At 43.6% G+C, this 15,203-nt stretch overlaps 1 protein-coding gene across 8 annotated transcripts in view; it reads left to right on the top strand.

Moving 5' to 3' along the window:
- SLMAP (sarcolemma associated protein) overlaps positions 1-15,203 on the top strand; it is a 1,084,481-nt gene that overhangs the window by 661,234 nt on the left and 408,044 nt on the right. For all 8 annotated transcript variants that reach the window (XM_078661565.1, XM_078661566.1, XM_078661561.1 and 5 more), the window contains one exon: positions 6,634-6,693. In XM_078661565.1, the coding sequence (XP_078517691.1) occupies positions 6,634-6,693 (60 nt within the window). The remainder of the gene's footprint in view (positions 1-6,633; positions 6,694-15,203) is intronic.

The raw sequence follows: 15,203 nt of genomic DNA, 5'->3' as shown, positions 1-15,203 counted from the left end.
CAGCATCGCCGAAGCCACGCCGAAGACCAGCCTAAGAGCTGCCCGTCTGCGCCCGTCCGCGACAGGACGAGGCAGAACAGAGGCACAGAGGCTATAAGGCGACCTCACGATGCTTCCCGACATCGAAGGTATTAACCTTGTCACTTACTCACCCCACACCCTCTGACTGTTACAGCCAAGGGTGAAGTGTGATACACGGTTACAATATAAACAGCTTGAAGGGAGTTTTTCTTGCCTCCAATGTCGTTTCCAGTCAGACTCGACAGGAAATAGCATTTGCGACAAAGCTACTATCACTATTACTCCCCCAGAACTTAAATGTCTCCTTTTAAATGTGCGTTCCATGCCTAAGCACCAACTACAGATTTGGGATCTTATTCATGGAGAACAACCTGATCTTTGTTTCTTTACTGAGACCTGGATGAAACCCCATACAACACCTGCTGTTGTGTTGGGTGTTCCCTCAGGATACAGAATCATGCATGTTGATAGGCCCAATAAAACAGGAGGTGGCTTAGCGATTATATGTAAGGACACGTTTAAGACAACTATTTTGGATAAAATATGTAGTCCAACGTTGGAAATCATGATTTTTAAAATCACATTAGGAAGTACTTCCTGGAAAGGAGCCCTCTTGTATCGTCCACCCACTCCTAATCCTGACTTCGCCCTGCTCCTTCTGGAAACACTCGCTCCCCATATAAAAGCCAAGGAGGATTTTATCCTCCTCGGGGACTTCAATATACATATGGACGTCCCAGAATTGCCGGAAGCTACTCATTTAACCACTGACTTATCTCACCTGGGGCTTAAAATAAGCAACAACGGTGCCACACACATAGGTGGGCACGCCCTCGACCTTATATTCTCAAACTGCACCAAAATACGTTGTCTTCCTGCTAAAAAGATCCTTTGGTCAGATCATTTTTTGGTTGAGTTTTATCTGGCTGGACCGATCAATCGATCTCAGAAAGCTCTGCCCCCGCCTATTCTTCGTCGAGAATGGCATAAAATCTCAGTGACCAATTTGCACAAATACTGGGTGCAACCGACTGTCACGGATGCAGATACTGCTGAGTCTGCATTAGAGAAATTTAACCAGTCCCTGAAATCTGCTATTGACACCATTGCCCCCCTTAAACTACACAAACAATTTCCCCATACCAAACAGGAGAAATGGTATACAGCTGATCTTAGGAAAGAAAAGCAAAAATGCAGACGCTTAGAAAAAATATGGAGAACATCTAAAAATGAAGAGGCCAGGAAAGCTTTTCACGAGGCTCAGTCAGCATATTATAAAAATATAAAACTAGCCAGGAAAGTCCACTTCTCCGCTCAACTGGAGGAGGCAGGGAACTGTCCGCGTGAATTTTTTAAAATTTTGCAAAATTTTATTAAACCCATAGCCACTGAAAGTACTGATGATGCTTCTCAACCACTCTGTGACGAAATTTCTGAGTTCTTCGAGGAAAAAATAAATTTGATCTATGATAAAATTTTAACCTCTAAAGGTGGGGTTACTACACCCATTCCCGAAGTTAAACTCGGCACTCAGGCCACAAACTCCCTGTTTGTCATTCCCCCCGTCACAGACCTAAATCTGGCAACACTTATTGGCCATATGAAAACAGGTTCCCCCAGCGACCTCCTTCCTGCCAAAATGGTGGCCCCTTTGATTTCCATCTTAGGCCCCTCGATCCAGGCAGTTATCAACACCTCCCTGGCCAAAGGCCAAGTCCCCATGGAATGGAAGACTGCGGTAGTAAACCCAATCCGGAAGAAGGCGACCCTACCCTGGACGGACCTATCTAACCTCCGACCTATCTCTCTCTTGCCTTACATCGGCAAGTTAACAGAGAAGCACGTGAACACCCACTTTTCCAACTATATCGAGACAGCGGGTGGCCTAGACCCTTCACAATCTGGTTTTAGGCCCAACCATAGCACCGAATCCGCCCTACTGGCTGTCACCAGTAACATCAGGATGACGCTTGATAGTGGAGGGTCGATGATTCTGGTGCTATTGGACTTACGGTGTCTCACGATTTGCTTCTCTGCCGGCTGAGAGAGATAGGATTGGGAGGTACGGCCCTGTCCTGGATGGAGAGCTTTCTTTCGGGCCGCTCTCAAGAAGTCAGATTGGGCTCCCATAAATCCATCGCCAGGGAGCTCACCAGGGGTGTGCCACAGGGCTCATGCCTAAGCCCCACATTGTTTAATGTGTACGTGGCCCCCCTGGCTGACCTAGTGAGATCCTTTGGGTTTATACCGGTGTCCTACGCCGATGACACCCAACTTCTGTTCCCTTTTAAGACCTTCTCTCCTGCTTTACAAAGAACCTTCGCAGAAGGCATGAGGGCAGTTTCCAAATGGATGGCCAACAACTGCTTACAGTGCAACGTGACCAAAACAGAGGTTGTACTCTATGGGGAAGCAGTAACACTATGGTCCAATGAGTGGTGGCCGCTTGAACTAGGACCTGCCCCTATTCCTAAACAGACCATAAGAAATCTGGGAGTGCTATTTGATCAGTCACTGACCTTCAAAGATCACGTCAACCAGGTTGCTGGTACCTGCTTCGGGGTTATCTCTCTGCTGAGAAGGGTGTTTCCTTTCCTCCCAGATCACCACAGAAAGACCTTGGTCCAGGCTCTGGTCGTCAGTAGACTGGACTACTGTAATGGCCTTCTTTTGTCAGCTAATGAAGGCCAATTTAACAAACTACAGGTGGTCCAGAATACGGCCGCGAGGTTAGTCATGAAGGCTCCATCCAGGACTCCCTCCCGGCCACTACTGATGGAACTTCACTGGTTGCCAGTGCGACTGCGGACCAAATTTAAAATCTTGTGTACAATTCACAAGTGCCTGATGGGGAAAGGGCCGAAATATCTCACCACAGCCTTCCTTCCTTATGTTCCTGGCCGCTCACTACGATCGAGCAACCTCCAGCTCCTTAAGGTCCCAAAAATTAAAAAAACTCGCCAAGGAGGCAAGGCTTTAGCATACACAGGGTCTGTTCTCTGGAACACCCTGCCCCTCGCACTAAAACTAAGTACGGACCACCTGTCTTTCCGAAAAACCCTGAAAACGTACCTTTTTTCCAGCATTTAATTCATTCCCCTCCCACCACCCACTAGAACTGTTTTGGGCAGAGTAGCTGGTTTTCTTTTGTATGGCAAAAGCGCGGAGATACCCCTTCGGGGGTCTATTCAGGCGCTATAGAAGCATATAAATAAATAAAATAAATAAATAAAATAAAATATTTAAATATATGTACAAAAATGTATAATAGGGGGATTAGGGGATCTCCCCCTAATAAAATTAATTAAAATGTTATTTATACTCACACCTATATATGAAAAATGTAGGTGTTTCACTTATCTTGCATTGTAAAGATATATGTGTGGTAAAGGTAGATGTGTGGAAAAAGCATGCGTTGTAAACCTCATACAACCGTGTCAGCAGATGTGGAGAAGTAAGATCTCGGTTCCTGTGCCGGGAAGCTCTGAGATTCTGGGTTTTCATGTACGTGCTTTGAATCTGGCTGATAGCCACCTATCTGGCATGGTCTATAAAAATTGGAGCCAACAGCCAGGGTTGGTGTCATCTTGTCTGCTATGAGTGGTGTGTCTGTCCGAAGGTGGAACAAACTCTCTTTGCCCTTGTGGGGCACTCCCCTGGTGGATGTTTTCGCCACTCACAAGAATGAGCACTGCGCATAGTTCTTTGCCCTCCAGTATCGTTTTAAGAGAGCTATGGGAACACATTTTGGTTGAGGTGATGTTTCCTACTTCACTACGTGTGTCCTCACATACCCTTTAGTCTTAAGGAATCTATATAAGGACCGGTCCCCTGCCATTCTTGTTGCTTCCGACTGGTAAGCAGGGTGTGGTATGCAGACCGTCTGCAACTCTACATATGCTCCCAATTCCAGCTGCAATTCTGCAGACCCTCTCTCCCGGCCAGAGGAACCGGTGCAACGCCACAACTTCCAGAGCTTCCAACTTAATGCCTGTTGATGCCTGAGCTTCAACTAGCTGCCACCGAAGATAGTTGATGTTATACTATCCACCCATTGCCCCTCTCAAAATATGTTTGACGCAGATGCAATCCATTAAAGGTAATATTTTGGAGGCCCTGCGTTTTTTTTGTTGCTTGCTGGCACAGCAGGGTTGTGGCATGGGCACAGTCAAAAGCTGCAATTAAGCCATGTTAGCTTTTATCTGTCTTCTGCTAAACCTTCCTTGTTCAAATCCCCAATTGTAATCAGGGTTTTAAAGGTTTTGACACAAGTTTTCCTCTGGACAGTTTATGTCCCAGTGTGACCAGACTCTTGTTTTGTGGGCTCAATTCAACCACATCCACAGTTGTCACTTGGTATTTGTTAGCATTCAAAACAGTGGCCATCACATCGGCAAGACCTATCAGTGGGTTACAGGTGCTGGGTATCCATTCACATTTCACATGCTCCACCTTGACAAGCTAGTTGGCTTTCCTGCCCATGGTAGTGACTGTTTTTCTTCTGGGCCATTCTGTTACCATTCCCACAAATTTTTATTCTTCACCCTATGGCTCCAGGTAAGAGTAGAATAGAAATTAGAGCAATTAGACTCTTGAGTGTGGTCAGTTACTACGTTGACTGGAAATCTAGATTTTTGTTGTGTATGCAGGCAGCAAAGAAGACAAGGCAGTCCAGAAAATGACTTTGTAATAGTGGATCATCTTGTGAGTCAAAATGTGTTCTGCTGTTGCCAAGAAGGAATTACATGAATTAATCCGTGCTCACTCCACCAGAGCAAAGTCAGTCTTCAACGTCCGCACTCGGTGGGGTGTCCCTGTGGCTGAAATTTGTCATTTGGCGGCATGGGCATCTCTTCACACTTTCACTCCGTATTATTGCTTGGATTCAGAAGTGAGGAAAAGATGGACATTTTGCATGCTCTGTTTTCCAGGATTTACTTGTTTGATCATTGTTTTTAGGCCTCTCAACAGAAAACTATCCAGCTAACCTGAATTTCTTCTTCACGTGAATTAATCATACAATTATTAGCTGGCCTGCTTTATTTTTCAGTCTTTATCCGTTTTAGGTCCAGAAGAAGGTGGTGATTGATCAGTAATTTCACCAAAATGTGCTTTGACCGTGTATCAATTTCCCATGGCTAAAACGCAACTATTTTGGAAGAAGAGAATGTTCTCCATGTTGGGTCAATAGAAGTTCTTGGGCGAAACTGTTGTTAAAAATCTGTGGGTTTGAATACATGGTGTGTATGAGAAGGATTGGAGTGGATGTGAGGTTTGTGAGTGTTTAAGTTCTGTCATTGAATATATATGAATTGAAACAACTAGTGTGTCAGTTGATAATGTTTTATGTAAAAGTATTTTGCGAACAGTAAAACTAAGCAATGAGAGGTGCCCTATGTGGTTTGTACCTATTGTTTGAGGCATGCCATCTCGGAGGAGCTACTGCTTTTTGGTGTCTGTTTAGTAGGTGATGAATCGGCAGGTAGACGTACCCATCAGAGGAAAGGTTACTTTTGGTAACACTTTCTGGTGGATACTCTTATCTAACTGCAGATCCACACATCCCACCTCCAATTCCTGTGGAGTGGCCTCTTATCAACATCTAAAAAGGGCCTAGTTAGTATTCCACCCACTGGTACCTGCAAATGTTCATCCTCTGCGTCTGAGAGCGTGGAATCAAAAAGGACAACTGAGATCAGCATGCAGGGGTCGCACTTATATGCGGCTCTTCTCCATCCTACCCGTAGAGGTGTGGAGCTGGTGAGGAGCCATACAGCGTCACCTTGCGGTGCACTAGAACTCTGCTATGGAGAACGTTTTGTAGCTGCAGTCTGGTGGTTTGTGGGGAGAGGGGTCTATGGCGAGGATTCCAATTTTAGATGGAGTATTCACTAGAAAGAGCGTTATTGAAGGTAAGTAACATGTGACTTACTGCATAGCTAGTCAACGTGGCTATCTCACTCATCCAGTTTACAACATCGATTATCACATTTAATTAACAGCCACCAACATTTTGAAAACTGAATTGTTGGTAAAGTTCAGTGCCATGTGTTTACACTGTGATAAAACTAGTCTAAATTGCACTTAGCAGTTAAATCGTGCTAATACATTTGTTTAATCAAAGAGGACACCATATTAATTGCAAATCTTTGAATAATGTAATACTATTAACATGTGTTGTTCAGCAGATCTGCTGAAAAAGAAATATATTTGCGTAAATGGCACATTGATATATTAAATGTTTGCCTCAAATTGCTCTTGTGAAAGTATAATTGTGTTAACCCCAGCCTGGCCAGACGCGCGTTTACAGAACGCGTTCTATTACTCATAAATACATATCCAGAGAACCCAGCAACACATTTTCAAATAGACATATGAATACTGTAAAAAGTATTCTGATCTATTGTATTCCTCATTTCTGATGTGTAAGAGTCTTATATAGCCTGTGCCAGCAGTTCTGCTTTGCTGCAATGATGTGTGTGAGTCATTGCTGGGTAGGGAAGGTGGGGGTGGTGTAAGAGCGATGAATATGGTCATGGAATGTGGAGCACACAGGCTCTTGAAGGCAGTGCTTGTTACATCTGACCCCGGATTGTATCTTTTATTTGGCAGACAAGTTAATAGAGGATGGATCTCTAACCAGAGCAGTGGACGGAGCTAAACACTTGAAAGGTAAGCAGCAGGGGGTTGTTTTTCTGTACTAATATACAACACGGTGATGTTCTATACTTTGCAGTGGCTAATGCCACAACAGGAGCTGCTTTATATAGTGACGTTATTTATTGTAATGTTTGATTGTTTTGTCTCGCAATTCCCAGTCAGCCTCGTATATATACACACTTACACTTTAAAGTGCCTAATGTTTAATTGTCTAGAAAGGAGGTAGTAGTTTCCTTAGGCCATCAGTATTTATGTACCACTCATCGGTCAATTGGCAGGATAAGCAACCTTGCAGTTTCTATTTGACTAATATATATATATATATATATATATATATATATATATATATATATATATATATATATATATATGTTTTAAACTGTTTATTGATGACGGCAAATAAAGCGGTTACAGACTGAAGCATGATAAACTTTTCACGTCTCATCTCACATTGACACAAACATAACAACTATATAATCATTACAGTAAGTTTGGCAGAAAGCTACAAGCCACCAATTCTCACCCACCTGCCTCAATCAGAAGCCTTATCAGATGCAGTCAGAGGCGGAGTACAAATGTTCCCTCTGTATTTATTCCAGGCTCCCCATATTCTCTCCCACTTTTTGGGGCACCCTCGTTGACTTATATTTTGTAGTCTCCTTTGACTCACCCCTGTAGCTCTTCAACTGGAATATATTACAAACCCCTATAATGCCCCTATCCAAGGACTCTATTGATGTTATCAATAGTCGTGCTGCTTTGTTCAGACTATAAAATGATCATCTTTTTCATCCTTTTGGGGAAAAGGGTAACAAGAAATTATAAAGTATATGTTAAAAAAGCATAATCATATCCCCTTTGGCCTTCATTCTGCTTTTTGCGATTTATTTTTTTCTCTAAATGTTTTTTCTTTCAGTGCATGTGCAACTTTTGAAAGAATTCATGGCAATTAAACTTTGTATAAGCTGTTATATTACCGCAGAAACCATATTTCGCCATAAAAGTATTCCTACTTTTATTTGCACACCCAGTTATGGTGGAACTTTAAACAAAATCATGCATTTATTATTGTTGTGTCAAATGATAATGTAAATACTCTGTCTCTTTACTCGTCTAACAGGCAAAGTAGTATTGCGAAACCTAGAAGCAGATTATGCATAAAACCTTCACTCTTGATATCCCCGGTACAACATGTGTTAGAATAACGGTGCGGTGCTCCTGAAGGGTTCCCTAGAGAGGGGAACACGGTGGAAGAGTCGTTGAAAGGTTTCAGCGTGACAGCCGCTCCTAATACAGGCTGTAATAGGGCCAACATGTCAGCTGCTGGGTAGCCTCCACTTGAGTGGGCAGAGAATGCACTCGTTTGTCATCAGTGACTGTACACAAATAGCCACAGAACCTAGGACAGTGCAGCACACTTCACAATGTGTGAGCAGTGCCGATATGCCACCACTCAAATTTAATCATACAAGATTTGGTTAAAAGGAGGAGCCTTCTACTTAAGGCTCATAAGTCGTTAATACTGTTTTGAGATATATATATATATATAGGTGAAACCTCATTTTAATACTCCAGTAACTGTTACCACAGATCGAGCCAACGACTGCTTGTGACACTTATTAAATAGGATTGCACTATTTGAATTATTTCCAATTTAATAACCTGGTCATCAAAATCCCACATTTAGACGCCATTTCATTCATGTGAAACTTCTTAAAAATTGCTCGCCTTGTTTTTGGTTTGCTTAAGGCTTGAGCAAACCGCAGATGGCATGCTATATTTGGCTGAAGAATGCCATAATGGACAGCTGTGGCACCATATTGTGTTACAAGTGCTGGGTTTCAAGATAGTGTGCCTTTTTAGTTTCCATGTTCATGCATTCCATGACATCGCTTTTAGTTAGATCGATGGTATTAGCCCATTACATCAGATAAGCATTTTATATATCAGATTTTACCCAAAGGAGCTATACTTGGATTTCACAGCTACTACTACACCTGGCCATGTTGGGAAATGGAACCTGTTTGTTTGATTTTAAGGTTTGTGAAAGATCTGAATTAGTAAGAACTCTGAAACCGATCATTGCGCGATAAAATGCATTTTATTCAAGAAGAATAGGATGCACCTTTGCTCTTTTCTTGAAGTTGTTAAACTCTTACTATCCTACTGCTGTTTCAGAAGAAGTATTTGATTTTTAAAATCATCACTAAAACAGATGGGTTTTATTTAGGTTTCATGTTTGTTTGGATGGCTCTGACTCCGTTTACTTGGTAGGTTACGTTTCGTTACTTTTACTGCCCCTGCACTAGATGTTTTAAATATGAATCGTTCTGATCATGTGAGCGAAGACGAGGGGGGGTGTTTCAAGATAACGATCCGTGTAGAAAGAAAGTTTGAAGTAAGTGAAGACATTTTCACGACCCTTTTACATTAAAACAGCACACATTTTAAAGTCAAACTCTCATTTTTAGTGAATTAAAAGGGGCAGATTTAAGCAGTTAATTATGACGTAAAATGACCTATTTGCCATTCCCTGTATAACAGAGGTACTCTTTACCCAGTTTACTTAAATTCTCCATTTGTATGTATTTGCTGTGTTCAAATTTCAAGTAATAATCTTAATTTCTGAGAAAACATCACCTTAGTTTCTTTTATTGTGGTTCGCTATTTTTCTTGTGTTTATCTTTTCTCTGCCATTTTTTCTTATTTTGGAGATTTCTCCTTGCGCCACTGATCCTAACCCAGGCTGTTTTTTGGCTTTAGGCGAACAACTGAAAGGTATCACCTTCATCTTTTGAGCATGAAGCCATTCGCCCTCCTTTCAAGTGTCTGTTCATTTTTAATTGCTTTTCTTCATACAGACTTTCTTTGTTTTGTAGTTTTACTGTGGAAAGTCAGTTTCTGATGGATACATATTTCCACTGATTCCTTACCTTATGAATATCCTACAGCTGCCATACTGGATCTGGAAACTTTTTCTCCAGCAATAGTGCTGCAACTTCAAGTGATGCTTTGCGATCCTCCCCTACTGTTAAAACAGTTGGGTTAGATAAAGCCCCAACCTGCGCGCAGGCTTGCCTTCCTGGGACTTTTTCTTTGCCTCATTGAGACGTGTGAGACGTGGGGAGGAACCGAGGGGACATCAACAATGGCAACTATAAGTAAATGGGCCATTATTTGTGTGGCTTGCACAAGTATGGGTCCACATTTGCTCCCTACTGGGAACCAAAGACCACATTGTGGCACTGGACTCTCTCAGGGTAGCCGAGCAAAGCAGTCCAAGGCTACTCAAGGAAGGTGGTGTAGTAACCACCATTCGTTGGCACGCAATAATAACACTCAATAAATAAATATTCAGTCTGTGCTTTTTTCATTTGAAAAAGGAAAAGTACATTTAATACACAGACATTACTCAGTACTATGCAGTAATTTACAGATATACATAAGGCTGATGAAATTGCATAATCAACTCTGACCCCCTAAAGATGTCAAGATCAACAAACTACATGGTAAAACACCATCACTTTAGGCGTAAATGCAATAATCTTCTATATAAATAAAAATGTAAATGTTCGCTTGTTCAAAATCGCAAACCCCCGTAAGTACTTCACCACTTGCTTTGAAATTTTTACACAACGTTGGATTCGAATAGGCTTTTGTTTTTATATACACAATGTTGGATTCCAATACGCGCGTGTCGAATACGCGTGTGTTTTTAATCGAAAGTCCGAAAAGACGCATAAAAATGTTAGTTCGTTTGTTCAAGATCTAAAATTCTCCTAAAGTTCTTCAAAGATTGCTTTGAAATTTTGACACAACATTGGATTCGATTAAGCGCGTGTTTATATATACACAACGTTGGATTCGAATACGCGCGTGTCCAATACGTGCGTGTTTTTATTATAAAGGGCGAACAGACTCTATCGATTTGGTTGCTGCGCAAAAGTACTTCACCGATTGCTTTGAAATTTTCACAAAACGTTGGATTTGAATAGGCGCTTTTTTTATATACACAACATTGGATTCCAATACGCGTGTGCCAAATACGCGCATGTTTTTAATCGAAAGCCCGAAAAAACACATAAAAATGTAAATGTTCGTTTGTTCAAAATCTAAAAATCTCCAAAAGTTCTTCACAGATTGCTTTGAAATTTTGACACAATGTTGGATTCGATTAAGCGTGTGTTTATATATACACAACGTTGGATTAGAATACGCCCTTGTCCAATACGCGCGTGTTTTTAAAGGAAAGGGCGAACAGACCCTATCGATTTGGTTGCTGCGCAACAACTACAAGGGGCGCATAGAGACAATAGTCTACATATATTATAATGGACATTTGGTCTCAGGATGGCAGACCGGGAAGTGGGTGGAGGGAGAGGGGAGGAGTTGGTTCACTTTGTACTAAGAAAGGACGCATAGAGACAATAGTCTACATATATTAGGATGGACAGTTGATGTCAGGATGGCAGACCGGGAAGTGGGTGGAGGGAGGGAGGGGGGAGGAGTTGGTTCACTTTGCAACATTAGAGCGTGTTTATAGATACACAACGTTGGATTAGAATACACACGTGTACAATACGCGCATGTTTTTAATCGAAAGGCCGAACAGACCCTATTGATTTGCTTGATGCGCAACAACCACAAGGGACGCATAGAGACAATAGTCACAAAAACATATTGTATACCCACAAGCATTTTGAAATTAAACCTATTTGAAACGTGCGCTTGCTCTTTTCTTTCTCTTCCATTTAACCAGAATGAGCCACAGCAACGCGTGGCCGGGTACAGCTAGTCCATAATAAGTATGTGTAATGCACCTATTAATGTTAATAAAGCATCTGCACTTTAATCAATATTTACAGTCAACATCATTATTTCAATAAAACATTTACAAAATGAACTACTCATGGGTCTGTGTGCTTTTGAAGTACTTTCAGCCATTGAACATGCTCTTACAAAAACAACCCCTAAAGGGCTACACATTTAGATCACAAAGCATATGTCCATAAACTTCGCCCCTTAGAGGACGCTGATGAATTTGTACACTCAAACTCAAAGGTCTAGTTATTCTCCTGCTCATATCTTGGGCCCTTTGTTCCATTTTCCGTGTTCTTGGGCTCATTTTGCTCCGGGTGGCAAGTCCAAGCGAGCTGGAGCACTTTCCTTAGGCCTCCTGGCCTCTAAGGTAGCAAACATGGCAGGGACCTGGTTCCTCTGCCTCGTTGCACCAGTCTTTCCCTTCTTTCTAACTCCTCTGGGCTTCTCTACTCTTTGGTGTAGAAGTCCATTTATTTTTCCCAACTGGTCCTTAAGGGGTGTATTGGGATCAGTTTCCCTGGTGCTAGGAAGAACGCCACTGGTCCTAGTGTCAACTGTAGTCCAAGTCCTGGGTCCAGATGGATGTCGGGAGGGTCCTCCTTCCAGTTGTCCTTGGCTTACACCTCCAGTCCCAGTGCCCAGCAGAAAATCCCAACCAGAGAAGTGCAAAGCCTTTTCAGTGGGGGTGGAAGGTTCCAGAAGAAAGGCATCTCTAGGCTACCTCTCCACCCCTGTCTCAACCCTCTTGCTCAGCCTGGTTGGGCATTTCAAAATGGCGTCACCCAGAAGTCACTTGCGACATCTACTCTGGGAACCTCAGCTCCGACCCTCGATGTCTTCACTGCCAGATCCTTTCCCACCAATTCTTCATAGGGATCCCATCTTGTGTTGACTTCAGGGGTTTGGGCTCCCTCCTTTGTTTAGTGGGCTGGGGCAGGCCCATCCCATGTACAGTGTGACAACTGATTGATGCAGATCATTCCGCCCCACTTCGTTCCTCCTCAGGAGCTGAGTAAAGCACTGTTAATTTCTCTCTTTGTGTGGGGTGGCCGTTGTTCCTTCTGCTGGAGAGAAATGTAATGAAGTTGGCAAGAGCAGTGCGACTAAAGGCCTGGGCAAAGATCCTGAGTCAAGTGAGAGAAATATGACAATCCCTTGTGACCCATGAGCTGTTCCGATATATTTTTGGAACTTGCAGAATTGATTTTCCCGTACAGGTTACACTCCAATTCGATATGTCATTTTTCTCTGTAGGGCAAAGGGAAGCGGAGCTGCACTCCAAAGCAGCCTTCACCATGGTAAAATGAATTGCCGCTGCAGACAAGACAGTAAACCGCTCTGACTTTCCCTAAGAGTGTACACTAACATTTTTGGGCCCACCCCAGGTCAGTATCCAATCCTGCAGAGTCCCTTATGTGCCAGACTACCTGTGCGCAGTACCGGGCTGCGCAGTACAGAAGTTTCTCATGCGCTACAGAAGTTTCTCACGCACAGCCCTCACATGAGCACACATGTCACCAGCCAAGTGCCTGTTACCCTTGTACATCGCAGCTTCCTTTTCTTGACAATCGGACACTGGCAGTAAACACATGCCCTTCATTTACCTTTAGCTTACCGTGGGTGAGTCGCAGGTAGTGAGGCTCATCCTCAGTAAAAAGGTCACATACTAAGTAGTCAAAAAGCAAAACACCAGGGCAGATTTGATGGGCAGAACCCAGTTGGACCATGAGTGCCTAGAATTTACTGCCTGTACAAGCAAAGTTAATACTACTAAGAAGGATACATCTACCTGCAGATTCCTCCCCTCATGACTCAGCTGGATATGAAAATTGGAAATAGCTCTCCTGTGCCAGTAAGTTAGCCGGTGACATGCCTCCACACTTGCATCTTACTGGGCGTGACATCACAGAGCTGTATATAACACCACCTGGCACAATGATGTCAGTTCTTTTTGCTGTGCCCTTGGCTTCCAATCCAAAATGCTTTCATTCAGAAAAGTTCTCCATTTGCCATATGGAGTATTTAGGGTGTCATACTGGTTGTGTTTAGCTCTGGTGGTGATCATTTTGACTCCCTCTTTTCTAGTTCACTCCTCCTGGACTCTGTTCGGTGGCTGTTTGTTTCCACATGGCTACTGCCATTCAAGGGCTAGCCTTTAAGAAATCCTGAGGATGCATATCCCCCAGTTAGGGCCTTCGTCTCGTGACCTATTTATGTCAGTTTGCTTGAAGGGGTGTGTCTCCTCGTCCTGCATTTTACTTATTCATGGGTAGGTCTTCCAATTCGTTCATCCAATTAGAACTTGAGGCTGTCTTTGGTGGTGGCTTCTGTCCAGGTATTGGGTAAGCCTATAGTGTAGGTTAAACGAAAAAGAACCACACAGTGTAGTTCTAAAAATAGTTATTTATCATAAGCACTTACTAACACATTGGTATGTCTTTTACCCAGAGTTATAAACACAATACATACAATATTTCAAAAGGAGAACAGGTAAGTAGCACAAATACACCGTGTTCTCCAGGGGGAGACCAAACCATATACTAATAAATTGGAATGCGAACCGTGACCGAAGAAGAAACAGGACCCAGAAGACGTAGAAGAGTCATGGACCCAAGGAATCATCTAAGTTAAGTACCCAGGAACCCCACGGAGGCCATGTGCATAGTGGAAACACAGCCATGTACTCCATTCTAGTCAATAGGGAAGTCGCGGTTGCAGTTTTGAAGAAGGCCCTTTCCCAGAAGACTGAAGAAACCCTGTGGAAGATGGAAGGTTGGAGTGTCACCCCACACGTGGGTGCCCCACGAACCTGGATACCTACACCGGGGAAGCCTGATGCATAGGTGTGAAGTGACGTTGGAAACCGCTGGAGACCACGTTATAGGACTTCAGTGAAGATGCCTCTGGCGAAGAAGGTGAAAGAGTACGGTGGAATCAAAGGGTAGATTCTTGAAGAGGAGTGCCTGCAAGCAGAGGGGACAGAATCTATGCCATTAAGGAGTGACCAGGAGGCTCAGAAGACCAATGACCACCGATGACTGAAGATGCAGGAGAGTTGACATTGACCTTGTCGCTGCGGCTGTGAGGACCAGGTGACACTGTGGAAGACCAGGTTCCGTTCACGGGCCGTCCCACGTCTGAAGTCGAGAACCAGGGGGTCAGTGTCCAGCGGGAGCACCAACAATCCTTGGCATCATCAACAGACGTGGAAAACGAAGAAGGTGCAGTGTCGGACCAGCAAGGGACTCACCAAGAGCAGGAGAGTCAAAGCAGGCCCAGAGGAAGCAGGTGAGCCCACTGGAGCCAAAGAAGACCCTCAAGAGGACCCACAGGCCGAAGGCACAGGAGTCACAAGAGGACCTCGAGCAGCTCACCAATGATGCAGGCCCTCAGTGCAGAGGATGCAGTGAGGATGAACATCTTGCTAGGAAGAGAGGCTGGAGCATCTTGGAGCCCGAAGATCTCTGGAGGATAGTCAACAAGCCTTGGCAACAGCAAGTTTACGCTGTGCACTGGGGTGCTCTTCCAGCGGTTCCGACGAGGGATACTGGCCTTAAACTCAGTGAAAAGACAGTTCAGGCCTCAAGGGAGTTGCAGAACCACCACCTTTGTTGCTGGCCCTTTCGAAGTCAGGAGCAGCAGACCGGTTAGCTTAGTTGTGGTGCCTGCAGATGCAGGGGAGGGATTCAATCTCTCCAAGG

This window comes from Lissotriton helveticus, chromosome 9 (genome assembly GCF_964261635.1).
Source record: "Lissotriton helveticus chromosome 9, aLisHel1.1, whole genome shotgun sequence".
NCBI lineage: Eukaryota > Metazoa > Chordata > Amphibia > Caudata > Salamandridae > Lissotriton > Lissotriton helveticus.
The sequence above is the reverse complement of the archived record's forward strand: the minus strand, read 5'-3'. Positions and strand labels throughout refer to the sequence as shown.